At 38.0% G+C, this 20,841-nt stretch overlaps 3 protein-coding genes across 6 annotated transcripts; 1 reads left to right on the top strand and 2 right to left on the bottom strand.

The window, feature by feature from the left end:
• The first annotated feature begins 33 nt into the window (after nucleotides 1-33).
• LOC311077916 (uncharacterized protein) lies at nucleotides 34-3,555 on the top strand. The gene is made up of 5 exons (XM_084106561.1): nucleotides 34-205; nucleotides 306-680; nucleotides 2,602-2,751; nucleotides 2,854-2,891; nucleotides 3,013-3,555. Exons 1-5 carry the CDS (start codon nucleotides 169-171, stop codon nucleotides 3,115-3,117), a joined length of 705 nt encoding a protein of 234 aa, XP_083962687.1. The 5' UTR covers nucleotides 34-168; the 3' UTR covers nucleotides 3,118-3,555.
• A 1,731-nt stretch (nucleotides 3,556-5,286) lies between these two features.
• Nucleotides 5,287-11,385, bottom strand: LOC311077915 (piggyBac transposable element-derived protein 4-like). Its single transcript, XM_084106560.1, has 4 exons — nucleotides 11,296-11,385; nucleotides 10,821-11,014; nucleotides 6,790-8,022; nucleotides 5,287-5,867 (listed from the first exon to the last, which is right to left on the bottom strand). Exons 2-4 carry the CDS (start codon nucleotides 10,973-10,975, stop codon nucleotides 5,390-5,392), a joined length of 1,866 nt encoding a protein of 621 aa, XP_083962686.1. The 5' UTR covers nucleotides 10,976-11,014; nucleotides 11,296-11,385; the 3' UTR covers nucleotides 5,287-5,389.
• Nucleotides 11,386-12,078: 693 nt separating this feature from the next.
• LOC311069102 (piggyBac transposable element-derived protein 4-like) lies at nucleotides 12,079-20,422 on the bottom strand. 4 transcript variants are annotated; one of them, XM_084092042.1, is made up of 4 exons: nucleotides 20,097-20,420; nucleotides 16,095-16,279; nucleotides 13,364-14,593; nucleotides 12,079-13,236 (listed from the first exon to the last, which is right to left on the bottom strand). In XM_084092042.1, the coding sequence occupies exons 1-4, from the start codon at nucleotides 20,370-20,372 to the stop codon at nucleotides 13,011-13,013; spliced, it is 1,917 nt and encodes a 638-aa protein (XP_083948168.1). In that variant the 5' UTR covers nucleotides 20,373-20,420; the 3' UTR covers nucleotides 12,079-13,010. The 4 variants fall into 4 exon arrangements, with proteins under 4 accessions (XP_083948168.1, XP_083948169.1, XP_083948167.1 ...); XM_084092043.1 differs by lacking the exon at nucleotides 20,097-20,420 and adding an exon at nucleotides 17,612-17,951 and having other exon boundaries at nucleotides 16,095-16,282; XM_084092041.1 differs by having other exon boundaries at nucleotides 12,085-13,236; nucleotides 16,095-16,282; nucleotides 20,097-20,422.
• Nucleotides 20,423-20,841: the final 419 nt, after the last annotated feature.

The following is a 20,841-nucleotide window of genomic DNA, read 5'->3' as shown; positions in this document are numbered from 1 at the left end:
GTATGCAATAATTCAAATATTAATGAATTCGATAAAACCCTCAATCCAAAAGAAAAAGTCCCCAACCTCTACGTGTATGAAAGCTTTTTAGAAGAAATCCCTCCCATCACAAACAGCCAGGCTACATCCGCATTGAAGACCCTTGTTCTTATCTTATCAGTCACTGAGATGGAGCGAGCAAGAGTTACAGTCGTCATATTTGTGTGTAAGTCCATTTGAGTGTTTTTTGATACGTTATTTTGCACTCTTTATAACATAATATTGATTTGATCGATAATCTTTTATTCGTATATGTGCTTTTGCAGGTGTTTTGTTGTGTGAACACCAGAGAGTGTTTGGGACAGAAGTGGACATGAGAGTTAAAGCAGGAGACAGCATCACTCTCTACTGTGACTGTGTCATTCCTCTTGGTTCACACATTATTTGGTTGAGAAACTGCTCACATGAGCATCAACCATCGCTGACAATAGACTCTTCAAATTTGTTCCAGGGGACGTTTCCAAGATTCAGATTTGAGCAAAACGGCTCCAGTAACTCCTATGATCTACATATAGAGAATGTCAGTGTGTCTGATGAGGGAATGTATTACTGTGCAAAAGATGAAAGAAAAGTCAACAGTGTACATGGTGTAGGCTCACAGTACCAGTATGGAAACAGAAGAACTCATCTATCTGTCTTGGGTAAGAAAATATTTCTACTTTTATGGTAATGTCAATTTTGGTAAACTTTGCCGAAACTGTAGGCCATTTTTTTCTATACCTGTCAAATTGTTATGCTGATAATATCATGTGTAATGGACATTTTTGCATGGAATTGGAAACATGCAAAATAGATCACACTATAAATCACACTTGAAAATCTGTATATGTCAATGCAATAAAAAAACATCAAGCAGCATCTGCAAATATATATATTATATATATATATAAAATCTTACAAAATCAGCAGAATTTGAAACAACAATGTAGAGTATATCACAGAAAACCAAAAATGTGGATTAAATATTTTACATCAAAATTCAATAGCAACGAACATTTGTTTATTTAGAACTTTCTGTAAATGTAATCTGATGTTTTACAAAGTGTAAACTATGTTCCTCATAATATACTTTATTTTATAAATGAATTAAGAATGATAGTTTCCCATTTGCTCCTGAATGATTTTGACCATACACAGCGACTAAATTAATTATCTTAACTTAATTTAAATAAAAAGATTCGCTTTTCACCACACAGAGGAATTGATTATCTGGATATGGTTTCAAATCAAAAGACACATTTCACAGAACAGTTAAAGGAATAGTTAACCCAAAAATGAAAATTCTGTTATCATTTACTCACCCTCAAGTTGTTCCAAACCTCTATGAATTTCTTTCTTCTGCTGAACACAAAAGAATATATTTTGAAGAATGTCAGTAACCAAACAATTGACTTCCATAGTATTTCCGTCCCATACTATGGAAGTCAATAGAGACCATAAACTGTTTGGTTAAACCATATTCTTCAAAATATCTTCTTTTGTGTTCAGCAGAAGAAAGAAATTCATACAGGTTTGGAACAACTTGAGGGTGAGTAAATGATAACAGAATTTTCATTTTTGGGTGAACTATCCATTTAATGCACAGTGGTAATTAATTAGTATATTAATGTGAGGCAGTACAAATGTACTTACACGGGAACAATCACAGAAAATACGTTTTTTTTTTTTTTTTTTTGCTTTATGTGGCAACATCTAAATTAACTGGTTTCATCCAAGTAAAAAAAAAAAATTGACTATATCAGCTGGTAATTAATGAATCATTCTTTTTAGCGGGGAACCGGTCGAGTCGGTTCACAGCCAATAAGCAGTCCAGTCCATTTATTGAACCAATGAATTGGTTCGAAATTAACAAATCAAACCTACAGGCTGAGTTACAAAGTCAGCTTTTCGGTCATGTTTCCAGACTTAAAAAGAACTCTGACAGTTATAATCAGCTCATTTGGTTCTTTTTGAGTAGGTTCTTTTATTATACGTTAATTTTGAACCGATTCTTTGGTACAATAACCCGTCTGGACATGCTTATTGACTCATTTGGTGCTGCGCAAGGAGTGTGCGTGCTACTTCGGATGGCGTCTTGCATCATCAACCCTGAACTAAAATTTGATTTAGTTTGATTCTTTGAACCGAACGTCACCACTTGCCAATAGATACAAAAACACTGCAGTGAGCGTGTAAGATATGCTGCTGCATGAATAGACAGATCTAGGCAGGTGGAGCTGGGGAGGTGGAGGGTTTCATAGGAACTCTGATAACGCACTGCAGGACTAGCTTACAGCAAACAATGAACCAGACTATTTAAATGTTGAGCGAGCAATCTCATTGGCTGCAGGATCAGCAGAGGCCAATCAGCTTGAGCCATGGTAATGATGTGATTGCTTGCAGATGCAATCAGCATGACTGAACTAGTCATGTATACACAAGATCATTGAATGTCAATTTTTTTGGTAGCAACAGCAACACAGAACAAGGTGACAACAGCCTTAAATAATATTAATATATATTTTCAAGTATATGTGTATTCAAAAATGTGCAGGTGATGACTTTGGCTTTCATTTCATTTAGAGTCAAAGTCTTCTCACACTAAGACGTTCAACATCACCTCCACATTTCCTGTATCAGACCCCTGCTGGACGCTGCTGTTCAGTCTGTGTCCTGTGTGTGTTCTTCTCTTCTCCATCAGTGTGTACTGCCTCTGTCAGAGGAAAACTACAGGTGATCATTCACTCCTGAACCCATTTCCTTCACCAGAGCTATGTTTGATTTTTTTTTGATTATAATTTCTGAATCAAGTTCTCTTATTTTAATATTTTGTAGTTTCTGCAGCAACACAGACTGAGAATAGCTTTTTTGAGGTACTGCATTACTTGTGCACATCCTGACAATCCATATATCAAACATTTCTCATTTTGAACAAATTAAATACTCTTCATCTACAATTTGTATTTTTATATTAATGTTGTTGATATTTTCCAGCGAGAAGATGAAGTTTGTTACGCATCATTGAACACGCTGTCCCTCCTGAAGAAAAAGAGATCGCAGCGTTCAGACTTTAGTACTTACACCGAAGTCAGAACATAAACTGCCAAAGAGGATTCTGTTGTAATCCTCAAATATGCAATACAAAGTCTTGCTATTTACAATCATATAACAGGCATTACTCAGAGCTATTGCAAATTGAAAGTGTTTTGGTTATTAACCTGTTATTATCTCACGTGCTTCTGTCTGCTGTTGTATGTACAGTTCAATCTGAGAGCCAATCCTGACTGTGTAAATCATCTTGTGTGCACATTAGGTCTTGTTAGACTGGTAGATCTAGTGTTATTTTACTTTAGGGAGGGTAACTTGTGTTTTTTTTTTACATGAAACAATTCTGTAATCATGATTATTGTTCAAATTAATATTCATATTGTTTTGATGCGCTGTCTACTGTTTGAGCTTGCTTGTTTTTACAATGGATGAAAAGAGTGCCATTGCAAACCATCTGGTCTTCAAACTAAAAAGTCACGCTGGTTAGTGAAAAGGAAAATATATGCAAAGGAAAAAGATCATGCACAAGCTGTCTCTTTCACACAGAAACGCATAGACCTGCATGTTGTCATTTTTAATTTTGATGACAATGATTTTATTAAAATATTTTTTCATGCTCAGTCATATCACCCTGTAGCCCAGGGGTGCCCAATCCTGCTCCTGCCGATCTACTGTCCTGCACAGTTCATCTCCAACCCTAATCAAACACACTTGAAGCAACCAATTAAGGTCTTTAGGATCACTTGAAAAGTAAAGGCAGGTGTGTTTGATTAGGGTTGGAGATGAACTGTGCAGGACAGTCGATCGGCAGGAGCAGGATTGGGGACCCCTGCTGTAGCCCAAGACTGGTTGCCCACTGAAGCTAAGCAGGGTTGAGCCTGGTCAGTACCTGGATGGGAGACCTCCTGGGAAAACTCATGTCTGTATGGTTCCTAATGCCCCAGTAAAGTGATGGGGACACTATACTGTAAAAAGCAAGGACCTGACTGTCTGTGGTCATTAAAAAAAAGAAAAAAAACTCACGCAGACAAGCACTAAAAAGCAGTTTAAACTGTCGGACAATGATGGAGAGACTCAAGAAGAAAAAGTGACAACGTAGAATGCAACAGGTCGTTTCTGAATGGTTAGTTGATGAATTTATGTTGGAGTTAAATATCTTCAATTAGCATATTCTGTCATGATAATCTATAAAATCGCTGGTGTGGGAACTGTTGTAAGATGCCTACAGAGTGACATGCTATTGCATTTGTGTTACGTACTGTATCGCATGTGAAAAGACGGATGCGACAGCTTGAGATGCAGACTCACAAATGTGCTCAACAGCAACAACTCTTCCTCTTCTCAACATGGACTGCGTGTTCCCAGGGGCGGGGTTTATGTAAATTTTAGAGTTGGTGATGTCACTAACCCGGGAGGAATGTTGCGTAGTCCCTACCAGCCATTTGTTGTAGTCCTTAAAAAACGATTTCTGTAAAAGCAAATATCGTTGCGTAAAGCGTTGCAGCTTTGCAGTTATTGTTTAAGCTCAAACAGCAACATTACACACTAACTAAAGTTAGAAAAGTGAAATCATAAATCAACCACCCCTTTAAATTTGTAATCCCACAGGGGTCATACAAATATGTAATTTAACAACTGGTGGGACAAATAATCTGTACTCGTTTAATTTTGTTAATTGTTCTCCCTCAGTCTATTATTGAGATTCACACTGCCCTAAATAATAATAATAAAAAAGAAATAAATGATATGAGAGTCACACAGTATTAATGCATAGGCTACAATATTATATTTAGCATAAAGAGAAACATTTGAAATAAATAAAGCAAGGACGCATTCAAATGTTACAAAAGATACAAGTAAATGCAGCTCTTTTTCATTTTTCAAAAGAACGAAGAAAGAATAAAGCAGCACAACCTTTATCAACACTAATAATGTTTCTTGCTGAAAATTTTGCTTTAAAACTGTAAAATTACATTTTTAAATATATTAAAATAGAAAAAATATGTAAAAATATTGCACAATATTACCGTTTTTGAAACACCTTTCATATGCATCAAAAATCTTACTGACCCCAAACTTTTGAATGGTAGTGCCTCCTGACATACCACGACACATTTATGTCCTCCATGGACAGTTCCACTTATTATGTAGCAAAAGTAGACGAGTTTGCAGTACCGACTGTAAAAGTAGATAAAAAAAAAATACTACCCATATTTACTTCAATTTTAGAACAAAGGAGTTTTATTTAAATATTCAAGTGAGCATCATGAAAAAGTAGGAGAAACTATCACTTACATAACTTTAAAATGAACACAGTCATGAATCAAACACCTTGTTCATGCCAGCAATTAAAGCAGTCACGCTTGGGTTGAAAGCACAATGGCACTTCGCAAGTCGCACACATGATTGGAGTTTTCTGGTGGCAGAGCCTGCACTTACGTCTACCAGTAGTACTGTCCGACATGAAGTACTTGGGATTGTGGGATCCTTCAGTAACTGATGATGCAGGAGAAGCTGAGGAAGTCACAGGAGGAGAAGACGAGGAAGGAGCTGGTGCAGAGCCAGACCTGTCCTCATCATCATCCATTTCAGTTAGCTCTAAAACAAGCTTCTCTAGGAATGCCTTTCGCGTCAGTGCTTTTTGTTTTTTTATCTTTGCCACCAGTTCATGCAAAATGAATGCATTCTCCACGGCGATGTCCAAAAGGTGATAAAAAATACATTGATACCACTTTTTTGGTTTATGTAGCACTCTGTAATGCCCAGTAACGAAACTGGCTGGATCCATTGTCCCCACGTTCCTGGGCGGAGAGAAAAAAGCTACTGTTTTAAACTCAAAAGATAACCATTTCTGTGAATAAATGCACATGCACAATAAATGACACAAATGGCCGTTAACACAAACCTAGCTGAGCAAACTCTTGAGTTTCAGAGTAGGTTAAAGTAGACAAACCCAAACAAATTCAAGCTGGTTTAGGTTCACAACTCTCACTATAAACATTGTGTGTTTGATCTAAAGTTTATAATTAACTCTGAAGCACTTGAAAGTGTGACATCTTCACCTCACCAATCACACTAAATACTGAGAGCATCAGTTTGATGTCTTATGAGAGAGTCGGCACAATTCACTTTTCTACAGAAGATTAAGAGATCAGTATGAAAAATATCATGAATTTAAACGCATTTACAAAGCATAAAAAAAGCTTGAGAAGGTAGCTGAAAGAATATATTAATTAATAATACTCTACAATTGCAAGTGAATCAACTGAATATATTTAGAATTACAAAGAGCTTAAAAAAGGGAATAAAAATACATTCAGCGATTTAAGCTTTAAGATTGTATTTATATGCATGTATTTATATTTATTGAAATTAAAAGTTGGATATTAATTGTCAAAATATAATTGCCTATCTGTGTTTATGCATTAAAGATATAATATATAAAATAAATATAATAAATAATAAGATTTTTTTTTTCATTCTGAACTGCTTTCATTTCTCATTTGCAGCAAGAGATCCAGGGGGAGTGGCTTTATTGCGTCAGATGTGTCACTTCGCTCACAGCTGATTTGCCCAGGTTAAGTTTGCGATCTCCAACCTAGAATAAAACCTGCTCTAGAGCAGTTCAGCTGTGTAGAGTTTGCTTAAACTAAACTTACCTGGGTAGCCTTTGATACCGACTTCAAGAAATAGGCAAAGGAACATCACTGAAATTCTACTAACCTGTTGTAGTCCAACACCGAGGCTGGAATGGGGACCTGCACAAGGGTCTGATATGCGTCACCCTTCACCTTCCTCTGCACAGTATCACCTTCATAGGCTTTATGGAAGGTGGAGCACATCTGCACTTCCTTTGAGTCTTTCCACTCAACAAACAGCAGCTCGTCATCCCTAATCCAACGCATGGTGCCGCGCGGAGCGTTCCGTCTCAGTCTGTTCACAGAATTTTTTGGGAAACCTTTCCTGGTCGGCAAAACAGGGCCACAAGCCCAGACCTTTTTACCTAGAAGGTTCCTGAAGAGTGTGGGGCTGGTGTAAAATTTGTCTACGAACAGTTTGTACCCAGAGCCCAACATATTTTCATCCACCAATGCCATAACGGACTCATAACTCAAGCCCTCGCTCTGTGAAGAACACGACTTCCCCTCGTAAATAAAGAAGTCCCACGTATAGCCAGAGGTGCAGTCTGTCAGTGCAAAGAGTTTGTACCCTCTATCTGCAGATTGGTTTTCGATGCGTCGTTTGAGTCCAGTTCTAGGCTGCGCTGCTACTATTCTTTCATTAATGGTGATGTTCTGAAAGGGATGAAAAAATGTCTTGCAAGCCTCTCTAATGACTTGATATAGATGTTGAATTTTACCCAACCGTTCATAGGCTGCTGTTCCCTTCTTCGAGTCATTTTTCTCATCCTCCTTGGTATTACTGAAATGAAGAGCATTGGCGATTGTCACAAATTTTTGATAAGACATGACTTGTGCAGGAAAGGATGGACTGAAGTACTGTGATTCATTCCAATATTCTGTCAGCAAAGAGCACCTCACGAGATATGTATAAATGACCAGTGCTATGTACGACTTCAAGTCTTTCAGAGAAATGTCGAGCCAACGATCACGCACATCTTTGCACTTGGTCCCATAGTCATTTGTGTGCCATACAATAGATTGCATCATTGTCCTTGGAAACAACAGTTGAAAAAACTGCAGAGGACTTTTAAACCTATTTGGTAAAGTCTGAGGTCCAGGTTCTTGGAGAGGAGTGAATTTCAGCTGAAGCGGTTCAACATCTGCTTCATCTGAGCTGTGCCACCTTTCTGTTGATACAGCCGAGAAACCATCACTCTCCCTGCCATCCCTATCAACAGTAGATGATGTGAAGGACAGACGGGATCTCTTTCTCTGCTGTAGGTTTTCCTCTAAATCACAGTCCTCCTCTGCTGTGTAAATGTCACATGAAGGCCTATTATATGATACAAGAAGAAATACAAAACAGGATTAGCTGTTGATTGATTTACGTAAATTGATTATTGTAAATTGATTTTTGCATTTGATTTATCTGCTTAGACCAATGCATAAAAAAAATTCACTCTCTGACAGCAGGTACCGCTTATAGAAAAGCAGATGCACAGCGGTTACCCCACCCCGTTCACTTCAAACAGCCCTTCAGGTTTTTTGTTTTACTCCCTTGACTTTATGCCTCCACGTCCCACCGATTGCCCGCGAGCTTCTCCTCCTGTCTATACGGTAATTACTCCACTATACGACTGAGAGTCACGTGGTTATGACGTAATCGTTAGCCTATTTTTACAAAAACTGCTTTTTTGGGCCATAACGTAAGATACAAGGTAATGGAGCCTTTTATACATTTTCGTGTTTCTTTATAATATTAGTTTTACTTGATCTAAGTGCTGCGTTCGATACTATAGATCACACAATACTCTTAGATCGACTACAAAATTATACTGGTGTTCAAGGACAAGCATTAAGCTGGTTTAGATCATACTTATCTGACCGCTACCATTTTGTCTATTTGAATGGAGAAAAATCGATCATAACTTCAGTAAACTATGGAGTGCCGCAGGGATCTGTGTTAGGCCCTCTATTATTCTCAATATATATGATGCCACTTGGAAATATTATAAGGAAACATGGAATTAGTTTCCATTGTTATGCTGATGACACTCAAATATATATTTCATCACGGCCGGATGAAAACGGTAAATTATCCAAATTGACAGAGTGTGTTAAAGATATAAAAGATTGGATGACGCATAATTTTCTTTTATTAAATCCGGACAAGACAGAGGTAATACTTATCGGTTCAAAAAACCGCCCACAGAACCTCTCACAATACAACTTTGACATCGTAGGATGTCCTGTTACTTTATCCTCTACAGTAAAAGACCTGGGTGTTATACTCGATTGTAACCTGTCTTTTGAAAATCATATTTCGTATGTTACAAAAACAGCCTTTTTCCACCTTAGAAACATTGCTAAGCTACGTAATATGCTATCAGTTTCTGATGCAGAAAAGTTAGTTCATGCATTCATGACCTCGAGACTAGATTACTGTAATGCTTTATTAGCCGGTTGTCCTGCATCCTCAATAAACAAGCTACAGTTAGTCCAAAATGCAGCCGCTAGAGTTCTTACTAGGTCAAGAAAATATGATCATATAACACCGATTTTATCATCACTACATTGGTTACCTATAAAGTTCCGTATTAATTACAAGGTATTGCTACTGACTTATAAAGCCCTAAACGGCTTAGCTCCAGTCTATTTAACGGATCTTCTATCGCCCTATAATCCATTGCGCTCTTTAAGATCACTAAATTCGAGGCTTTTGGTCATACCTAGGATATCCAGATCCACCAAAGGAGGGAGAGCATTTTCACATTTGGCTCCGAAACTCTGGAATAGTCTTCCTGATACTGTTCGTTGCTCGGACTCGCTCTCCCAGTTTAAAACTAGATTAAAGACGCATCTTTTCGGCCAGGCATTCATATAATATTGTTAATCTTACAGTTCAAACTACAATCCGGCCTCTAGTTCATAAATGCCAGAGGAGAACTGGCCCCCGACTGAGCCTGGGTTCTCCCAAGGTTTTTTTTTTTCTCCATTAGGTCACCTGATGGAGTTTTAGGACACCATTAGGCCACTTGATGGAGTTTTTTCGGTTCCTTGCCACTGTTGCCTTTGGCTTGCTCAGTTAGGGATATTTTGGGGATATTTAATTTTATTCTATCAATCAATAAATTCCACTAGAAACAAACCTTGTTGTATTATTTTATTTTAATTTAATACTGTGAAGCTGCTTTGATACAATCTGTATTGTGAAAAGCGCTATACAAATATACTTGATTTGATTTGACTTTAGAAATAAATAATGGACAAATGGAGTCTTTAAACGCCTCAGATGTAAAGTTATTCGCTGTCAAAGTGACACCAAAATGAATGGGAGTCAATGGAATGCTAACAGCAGGTGATGGTCTGCTAATCAATGGCGACGCCCAGGGAAGGTACGCTTTCTGGGTGATGGATTACCCCCTTGGTTTTCAAGTAGCAGCGAACCGTCGCAACTCAATGTTAAGCCCGCCCGCCGACTCTATACACAATGTGATTGGCCAGACTAGAGTTTGGTTTTTCCAGCTCGAAAGCCAACGGAGTTGCTAGACCACCCTGGCTGCAAGATAAAATTTGCTGCCGCTATGATGCGTCTAGATTTCTAGGCTAATGGAAAAGTGATAAGAACACTTCTCCGTAAAAAAAATCTGTTGCATTGATGGCATGATGCAAATGTTCATGTCTGGACTTTAAATGGAGGGACAGAAACCTCTCAGGTAATAAAAATATATGAAATTGTGTTCTGAATATAAAGCTTTATGGGTTTGGAATGACGGTGAGTAAATTCTGATGACATATCAAAAACTAATCCCATTAGAAATTGTGGCAGCAGGCCCAGTGTGGCATGTTGTTTCTGCAGTTTTTGTTTTTTGAAAACGAAACATGCTCTAGTCTATAGCTATTATGACTAGGCTATGGCTTTTATGACTATATAAATTGGATTATTTATAGATCTACAATGTTTCATACATTACAGTTGCTGTTACTATAGCAAAGCAATATCACATTTTTGTAAGGAATGTCCATACAATTAGATTAATTTGCATCAAGCATAATATTTATCCCACATCATAAATGTAATGGATAAAATACATTTAAAAAAATATAAAGAAAATGTGTAGAAAAACTCACCGATCTAAAACAGAGTCAAGGCCATCCATAAACATTTCCTCTGCTGTGCTGTCCACACTGCTGGCCACACTGTCCCGGTCACAAATATCAGTGTCTTCATCACTACTTTCTGAACTGTCCTCCACACCCTTCTCAGTACTTTTCTTTGGATCCATCGGAGAGCACTGAAGAGCAATCCTTACGGATGTTTGCTGCTGAATAATCAGTGGCCAGTGTATGTGTTAGGTAAACAAACAAACAAACAAACTACAAGACATTAATGTCTATGCACCGTGACCGCATAGTTGGCATTGTTGACTACGGACAAACTCATGCCCCAGTCTGTCAGTGTCTTTAAACGAACGAGACGCGCGCTTACAGTAAAGAGCCAAACCTTAAAGCCTGTATGTAATCTAAAAGCACCACAAAAAACAAAACCAATACACAATATCAGTATCAATATTCGAATATCAGCCATAAAACTGACATAACTCACGTGCTAGGGTAAGAGGGATATCAGCAACAACGGTGTTCATTTGTTCTCCGCGCGAGAGTCCCAGGAAGTGGCGTGATGAGTGAAAGGAAGTATTTCCCGCGAATCGGTAAAGCCGGTGTACGACAGGTACAGTCCAAGACGTAAGCTCCGCCCATTTGCTCTGCAGTGAGCAGCCTCTCAATCATTGGTCATTCATTTCACTTAATCATTTTGCAAATACTTCGTTTTTTAATTTTGAAAACGTATAATAAAATGTTTCCCATTTGACTGCATTTATGCCTATTATGTGATACAACATGAACATGAAGGAAATAATTGTAACAAATACTAGCTACTTAAAGACACAGAGTACAGACATTCAATGTCATATATACTTTGTTTAATCCAAAGACTTGAACAAGTGAAACATGCACTTAAGCTAATAAGACATATATATATATATATATATATATATATATATATATATATATATGTGTATGTATATTAAGTGCAAGTATATATATATATATATATATATACATATACACACATATATATATATATATACACACACACACAATATAAATTCATGACATGTCACATTTACACTTAATGTTGTCACATCTTCCTGGTTAAATAAACATTACATAAAATAGAGAAACCAAATACAATTCTATTTTGTATTTTACAACAACTATGTAATTCAATTTATATTAATTAAAACGTATAAATCTAAAGTTAGTTTAAGCATTTTTACATTTATTTCCAGAATAATAACTAAAGGCTTTTTTTTTTTTTTTTTTTGCATGTCAAAGTAAATACATTATTCTTATTAATTTAGCTATATTTTTCATAAATGCCCTATTGGTTTCATACTGAGAAATGCACGTTTTACTCAAGGCTTTGTATTTGGCTTTCATATTGAATTTCATATGATTACAGTATATTTTACATTAAATAGGCCTACGTCACATGCTGTGTCCTTAAGTAGTATTATTTGTAACAACAGAGCATGAAGGAAATAATACGATCACATACAATCAAATGGGAAACACTTTACAACCTGTTACACATTTATTAATATAGTTTTAAAATAAAAAATAGTTGTTTTGTTGTAGCATATATCATTGAATTAACAATAAAACTACTGTTTTTGTATCCTTTAACATTAACAATGATTAATAGGCTAGATTGCTTATTTTACATCATGATATCTTATGCATGTATAACCAGAAAAGTGATTTTTTAAAAGTTTAAGTGACTTTTTTTGTTGTTAAATATTGTAGATATTGATCCGATCCAAATCCATGTGGAAATAGGGAACCATCATATTTATCGCAACTCCGCCCTGTGGCTGCGGGTGTGAAACTGCTGGCCATGCAGTTCTGCTGTTGTTTTTCAGCCAGTTAATAATATTATACATAAAACATACATAAAATTTAGATAATTTAATACGATTCAAAACATATTTATTCCAGTTTACAATTTCTGTACAATAACGACCCTTAACATGGTAACATTCACTGAAGCCATAAATCAAAAGCCTTGTTTTCCATGCCAATCATTGAAACAGTGCGTCTCAGGCTGAAAGCACATCACAAGAGTTGTCTGGTTGCAGAGCCTGCACTTCCTTCTACCCGTGTTGTCTGATGTGATGTTCCTTGGCTTGTGGAAAGAAGAGGGAACCACTGAGGAGGAACTGCTAAAGAGGAAGCTGAGGAAACTGGGGCCAAATCCTAAGGACCAATTTCTGTAAGCTCTAAAATAAGCACCTCCAAGAATGCCTTTCGAGTCAAAGGCTTCATGTTCTTTCTCTTAGCCATTAGTTCCTGCATGATGAATGCATTCTCTACAGTGATGTCCAAAAAGTGATAAAAAACACATTGATACCACTTCTTCAGTTTATGTAGAGCTCTGTAATGTCCAGTAATGCAATTAGATAGATCCACTGCCTCCATGTTCCTAAGTGGAAATATAAAATGCATATTTCAAACTTAAACAGTTAAATAGAGTAAATTATGGAAGCTTATTTCTCACAATTGCAAGTTTATACATTTTAATAAGAATAAGAAGAATACATTTTACTCACTTCTTGTAGTCCAACACTGCAGCTGGAATGGGGACCTGCACATGGGTCGGTTGAGCGTCACCCTTCACCTTCCTCTGCACAGTATCACCTTCATAGGCTTTATGGAAGGTGGAGCACATCTGCACTTCCTTTGAGTCTTTCCACTCAACAAACAGCAGTTTATCATTCCTAATCCAACGCATGGTGCCGCGCGGAGCGTTCCTTGACAGTCTGTTCACAGTTGTTTTTGGGAAACCTGCCCTGTTTGCCCATACAGGGCCACAAGCCCAGACCTTTTTACACAAGAGGTCACTGAAGAGTGTGGGGCTGGTGTAAAATTTATCTACGAACAGTTTGTACCCAGAGCCCAACATATTTTCATCCACCAATGCCATAACGGACTCATAACTCAAGCCCTCGCTCTGTGAAGAACACGACTTCCCCTCGTAAATAAAGAAGTCCCACATATAGCCAGAGGTGCAGTCTGTCAGTGCAAAGAGTTTGTACCCCATGTTTGGAGATTCGTTTTTCATGCATCGCTTGAGTCCAGTGCTAGCCTGCGGTGTCACCATTCTTTCAACAATGGTGATGCTCTGAAAAGGATGAAAAAATGTCTTGCAAGCCTCTCTAATGACTTGATACAGGGGTTGAATTTTACCCAGCCGTTCAAAGGCTGCTGTTCCCCTCCTAACGCGGTTCTTCTCGTCCTCCCTGCTGTCGCTTAGATGAAGAGCTTTAGAGATTGACCGAAATTTCTGGTAAGACATGACTTTTGCAGGAAAGGACAGACTGAAGTGCTGGGAAACACTCCAATAGTCAGTCAGCGAAGAGCACTTGAACATACCCATGTAAATGACCAGAGCCATGTACGACTTCAAGTCCTTTTGACAAATATTTTCCCATACCTTGCCCTTTCTCTCTTGGCACTTGGCTCCATAGTCATTTGTGTGCCCTACAATGGTCTGCAACATTGTTTTTGAAAACAACAGTTGAAAAAACTGCAAAGGACTGCTGCACCAACTCGGTAAAAACTTTGGCCCAGGTTCTTGGAGAGGAACGAATTTCAGCTGAAGCGGTTCAACATCTGCTTCATCTGAGCTGTGCCACCTTTCTGTTGATACACCAGAGAAATTATTTTCACTCTCCCTGCCACCTCCATCAGCACTGGAAGACAGACGGGGTCTCTTTCTCTGTTGTGGGTTGTCCTCTGAATCACAGTCCTCCTCTAGGGGGTAAATGTCACATGAAGGCCTATTGCATGATACAAGAAGAAAAAAAAAGGAATTAGCAATGTACTTCACAACTCTGTTGACTAAAGGCCAGTTCACACCAACACAAATATTTGGTTTGATTTTTGTATTCAATTTGACTTTTCAGACCAATGTGCAAAAACTGGAAGAAAGGATGAATGAACATGCAAATTCTCACTTCAGAAATGAAGAGTTTTTTGATGAAATCTGAGTGAGTTCTGTCTCTCCATTGACAGCTACTCAACTATCACTTTGACGCTTCAAAAAGTTCATCAAACAATCACTTTATATGATGAACAGATTCAATTTAGGCTTTTATTCACATGTAAACTTTAATTAGCAAACAAACAGAAGCTCAACCGAACCTGCTTGATGTGCGAGAACAAACCTTGATTGGTTGGAAAGATTGGTTCTTGCGGAAGCTGAAACGTGCTGCATAACACGAGAATGAACCTCATGGTTCACTTTCGAGAGCGGTAACTTCTACATTGCCTCAGCTGACGCTGCGGGATCTCCTCCCTTCTCCACTTTTGTTGAAATCTTATAGGCTAACGCCAGCTTGGAGCAGCTGGCCAATTGTTAAGGAGTATGCAAATACTGACAGGCCCGCGGGCAGTATAAAATGCATGGGCGCGACAATTGCGTCAGAATCTCTTACTTCATGCTGCCATCGTGGAAGCTGCACCGGAGGACTAAAAACCTTTTTCTCCATGCATCCGATGGCTTCACTTTGCCAGATTTGTGCGGGCCCCCTCGACAACCATGAGTTCTGCATCGCCTGCCTGGGCCTCGGACATGCCGAGGCAGCCTTCATAACGGACTCCATTTGCGTTCATTGCGCCGACCTGCCTGTACGCACTTTGAGAGCCAGAAGGGAACTGGCTCGAGCGACAATGGGGACAAGGCCCACTGCCGCCAGCGAGCCGCTGGTGGGCCCTCTCCCCGCCTGGAAGCGATGATGATGATGACAAGACCTGGGGCCGTCGTCACCACGCTTGCCTGTCCTTTATATGGATGTGAGCTTTCGCCCCTCTTCCTCTTCTTCACTGGGCATGGACCTCAGCCTGCCGTCCAAGCCGTGCAGATTCACGGTCCACCTGGCTGACAAGGCCTACGCATCTGCAGGCGAAGCAGCATCTGCTCTTCAATCCATGGCTATACTGCAGATGTTCCAGGTATGTTGAACATTCGCCAGTTCCTGTCTCCGCCTTCCTTGAACTTTGCTACATTGGTGCCGAAATCGGGGAGGAAGGATTCGGTCTCATCCTTCCATCTCCATCGACACATCCCGCCGCCTCCTTACCAGAACTAGGAACTTTGCTACAAGATTATTTACTATGAATATACAATTTTCCATCAAACCCCCACACTTACTACAATTACTGTTATGATAGCAAAGCACATTTTAAATAAGTAAAAAAAAAAAAAAAAAAAAAAAAAAAAAACATTATAAGTGCTACAATATATTAAAAACTATCAAGAAAATGTGTAGAAAAACTCACCGATCTAAAACAGAGTCAAGGCCATCCATAAACATTTCCTCTGCTGTGCTGTCCACACTGCTGGCCACACTGTCCCGGTCACAACTATCTTCATCACTACTTCCTGAACTGTCCTTCACACCCTTCTTAGTACTTTTCTTTGGAGCCAGCGGAGAGTACTGAAGATCAATCCGTGCGGATTTTTGCTGCTGAATATTAGGGGAGTAAACTGATTCAGTGGCTAGCAATAGTATCCAGCTGCAGAGCCAGCAGTTTCAACCATGATGGAAATGAGGGGCGGGGCTTATATACTTAATAGAGTAGCATTACCCATACATGTAATTTTCGTTTACAAAATATGAGCTATTTTCACATGGATTTTAACCAGATCGATATCTGCAATATTTAACAACAATACTTTAAAATAAAGTCACTTTTTATGTTAATACATGCATAAGATATGTACAATGACTATATTTTTTAAGGTAGTGCAACACTATTAACTGTATAAGCTGCACCCCTCACTTCCGTTCTGGTGTCCCTGGTGAAAAAATAATATGCTAAGTATATTTGCAGTCAGGTCCACGAGCCGGGACTCGAACTTAGGTCTCCCGAAACACAATGACGCTACATTATGGTTAATGATGCACACTTTGTGTTCACTTCAATGTGATTTCATGACATTTAATGAAAATCTGCTTTAAACAGTAGTGACAAAAAAAAAAATTATTTTTCATTTAGTAGATGTTTTTCATTAAATAAAATGATGTTCTTGGTACAATTTATGGTTGAATTTCAGTTTTCTGTAATGTCTATTCAATGTATACATGAATAAAACTATTAAAACCAAAGAATAAAAAAAGAAAAGAAATACATTTATAGTCGGTAAAGACCTTTTTTTTATATTTTTTATATATATTTTTTATATGATTTTCAAGTTTTGAATGATTTCATGTTTTATTAATATTAATAAAGGCAGACACATTAAAAGGTCATGAAACCCCCCTCTTTCAACTCAATTCTAGCTCACAATCTTTTTGAAAAATGCAACTTAATTGGGCGTGGATGGCTGTGAGGAGCTGGCAAAGTTAAAGTTTAATAAAATACACTGACACCTTATTTTTGTCCTTTCAAAAGTAACTGAATGCCCTGCTACATTAGCCTACAGTAATCGTAATTGCATTTAAAACATATTCATATACATGTATAATAATAATGTCATTATAAAATATTTGTTTATATAACGTTACACACTTTAAATGGATATTTAAATTTTTTTAATTTTCCGCTTAAAAAAAAACAAACAAAAAAAAAACTTCCATACATAGCCTAGATCTACGCGCCCCCTGAACCCCCATAATAAAGATGGACAGTGAGTGACAAAGAAATTTGCACTAATTAAGCATACGTTCCGTACAACTGAGGTATTATCATGGGTATTATCGAAGTATCTAAATTTTAACAACGAGTGCTTATTTAACAAAAGGCAAGTAAAACGGTCAGGGTTACATTTTAGACACACACACACACACACACACCTCTGAAGGGATAGAAAAGTCCACGGGACTTGGTACCGCATCACGCGCAAGTCGCAACCTGCATTTGTGAACAAGGCCGAAGTCCACCATTCTCCAGTTCTCGAAGCTCTCTCGACAAAAATGCTTGCTACACACACATAGTTTAGATGTGTCCGTGGTTGATGGCCAACCAACCGCCCGCAGCCAGAGTCCAGCCCTGGCAGCATCGCGGGGAAAGATATGCAACGCACTGGAACTTTTGCACCACGAAAACAAACACTTGCGTCCCATTATTGCCTCTCTCATTTACAACGCCATATCACATACATTTCAGTCATTGTAAAGAACCACGTGGTGTCATGAATAATTAAGAGACAGTGTCTTCTCATTGGATAAGAAAACTGAGACACCGATGAGTCATCAAAGTACTCTACTATGGAAAGCGAAGGGGGACAATTCTCTTTAAACGAAACGCGTGAAATTTGACAGTGTAGTAAAATACATGAAGACTGTTTTATTTTATTTTATAGGCTTTATAGACAGACAGATTGAGAGTGACTCTTAAAGGACCAGCACCACATCCTCTTCTACCACTATTTGAAGAATTTGAAGAATTCATCTTCCAGAATCTGACAGTAAGTTTTGGGAGTTCATTTTTAGTCCATCTCTGCAAAACGGACTTCAGGGTAGGAGATGGATTTTACTACACTTCAGCTTGTGATTCTTACTAAGAGGGGGTACATTTTAGGATTCTTTACCTAACCCAAGTCTCTGAGACCCTGACACCTTGCACTTCTGGAGACTCCAGGTAGGTTGCAGTTCTGGAAAACAGTGGCGCTGAAGACTAAAGGGTTCCTGATGGTTTCACACTTAATTCTTCATTCTTTTAAAGTTAACGTGTCTTTTCTTCTCCACCTGTTTTTGTCCGACCCTGCTGACCTAACGAGTATTTCACTGTCCAATGGTCATGCCTTAACTGCAATTCCTAGTATTACATTAGTATTGCATTCTTCTCATGGGCATTTCCGAATTTTTGACTTTTCAGTCCGAGTTAAATCTCTTTTTTGGCTTATTTTATCTGTAAAAGAAAAAGTGCCTAATAATTATGCACACCTGAAAATAAGGCGTTTTTCATTTCCAGCATTCATGAACAATTATATATCACTTATAAATGATTAAATACAAAATTAATTGTAGTTATTACAATTAATGTGGTTTGGAATTGGTAAAATGTGCCTGGAAAAAAAATATGATCAGAAAATCAACGTGCCTAATAATTCTGCACGCACTGTAATGTACTAATTTCACTATAGCACTCTTTTTTTTCTCCTGTGTTGTTTACTGCACACAACACAGAGACAGAACAGCAAACAAACTAGGGTCATAGCAGAACTCATGTCTCCATTTGTGTTTAAAATAGTTACAGTTTTTAGACTTTATCAACGGTTATTATTTTTTAAACATCTATCACCACTTGTGATTCACAAAGTGAAAATTAATTTTAAGAAGTTTGTTTCTATCCAGTTGGCTATTGGCTTTTACCGATAAAACAGACACTTTACTCTTGTTCTGAGGACATAGTTTAACCTACTAACTTATTTGACTTTTATTTTAATTTGTTTACACAACAGCTCTGACAAAAACAATATGATAATAAAAGGTTTTGGGTTGAACACCAAATTACAAAAACATTACTATGTGAAAGTGAATAAAGTTATGTGTGTGTGTGTGTGTTTTCAGTTATAAATATATGCTGTGTAAGTTATATACTTTTGAAAATGATAACTTAAAACAAACATTTAATAACCCATATATATAAACTATAAAAAGGTGTATTTGTGGTAAATGTGCAAGGATATGCTGCAATTGACGCCCAAGGTAAACTTGTAAAACTATGAACTGCAGCATCTTTGAGGAGGAGCTTCTTCTGGCATTGAACTGTTCCTGATGGACGAAGCAGTCACTTGTGAACTGTGCAGAACTAACTGCTGTGGTATTTCTGAATAAATAAACATTAGCCACTGACTGTTCTCTATATTATGTTGTCCTGACGGTGGGCAGTGCTCGGGGTGGGACTGAGAAGTTCTGACATCACAAAATACGGAAGTCACAACGGCTCGTGGAAAAGCACAGCTACTTTATGCAGGCTGTGTGCATTTGTTTGTGGATTGACTGTTTTGAAACTTATATGGTAGTTTCATAGCCCCTAGACCTCTCATGAAAAGAGCCAGGGAATTTCAGTTTTGACAATATGGGACCTTTAAAAGAGCACAGGCTGTTGGACAGAAACGTTAAAACAAACATCGTATCCTGTTTCGTAACCATGGCAAATTCACTTAAAACAGAACTTTTTAAAATCTTAAGTCAAATGTTAAGATGGGATGTTTCTGTAATACAGCCCCAACGTAGCCTATCATACAAGTGCCACGAACAAATGGGCACACAAGGTATTGTACGTTTGAACAGTCAATAGCAAACACGTCAACAAATACTCAAACATACTTACAAGTTTTGATGAAGAGGCGCCAGACTGTCTGACCAAAGTGGGAACCGCTCCATTTTTCAGGAGTAGCCTTTGTGTATAGCCAGCGTTGTATTCTCCCAGGTTTAGGAAGCTGTCCTTTGTAAAATGCGCAGCACACAAGCGAACCTTTGGGCTGTAGCGCTCAGGAACAGTGTTATAAATAAATTGTAACCATTGATTCCTAATTCCATCCGTCTTCGGAAGGCCAAACAAATGGGTTTTGTTTTCGCATCGGAACTCACAGCGTCCCCACGACATGATGCAAACACTCCAATTCACGGACTGACTGAAGCCTGCCAGTGCCAATCCTCCTTTCTGCGCATGCATCTGGGTCCTTTCAAGCTGTGACGTAAACGTTTGCGGAAGTGATATCTTTTATTATTTAATTCATATAGTTGTTCATATATTTAATTCATATAGAAAGGCAGTAATAACTAAGTTAAAAGATATACATGTAAAGAGAGAGAGAGAGAGAGAGAGGGAGAGAGAGAGAAAATAATACTTTGCTTTGGGACTTTTCATCCCTATATATACTGTATAGTAGTCAACATTCGATCGGATATAGAATGTATGTAGGCCTATGTATGTGTGTGTGTATATATATATATATATATATGGATGTATGTATGTATGTATGTATGTATGTATATATATATATATATATAGCAACAAATAATATCTTCTTATGCTTTACAAACCAAACCTAACAGTCTTGCAGGTATTCTTT

This window comes from Abramis brama, assembly GCF_963993115.1.
Source record: "Abramis brama genome assembly, chromosome: 2".
Taxonomy (NCBI): domain Eukaryota; kingdom Metazoa; phylum Chordata; class Actinopteri; order Cypriniformes; family Leuciscidae; genus Abramis; species Abramis brama.
This window is presented reverse-complemented; position numbering and strand designations above follow the sequence as displayed.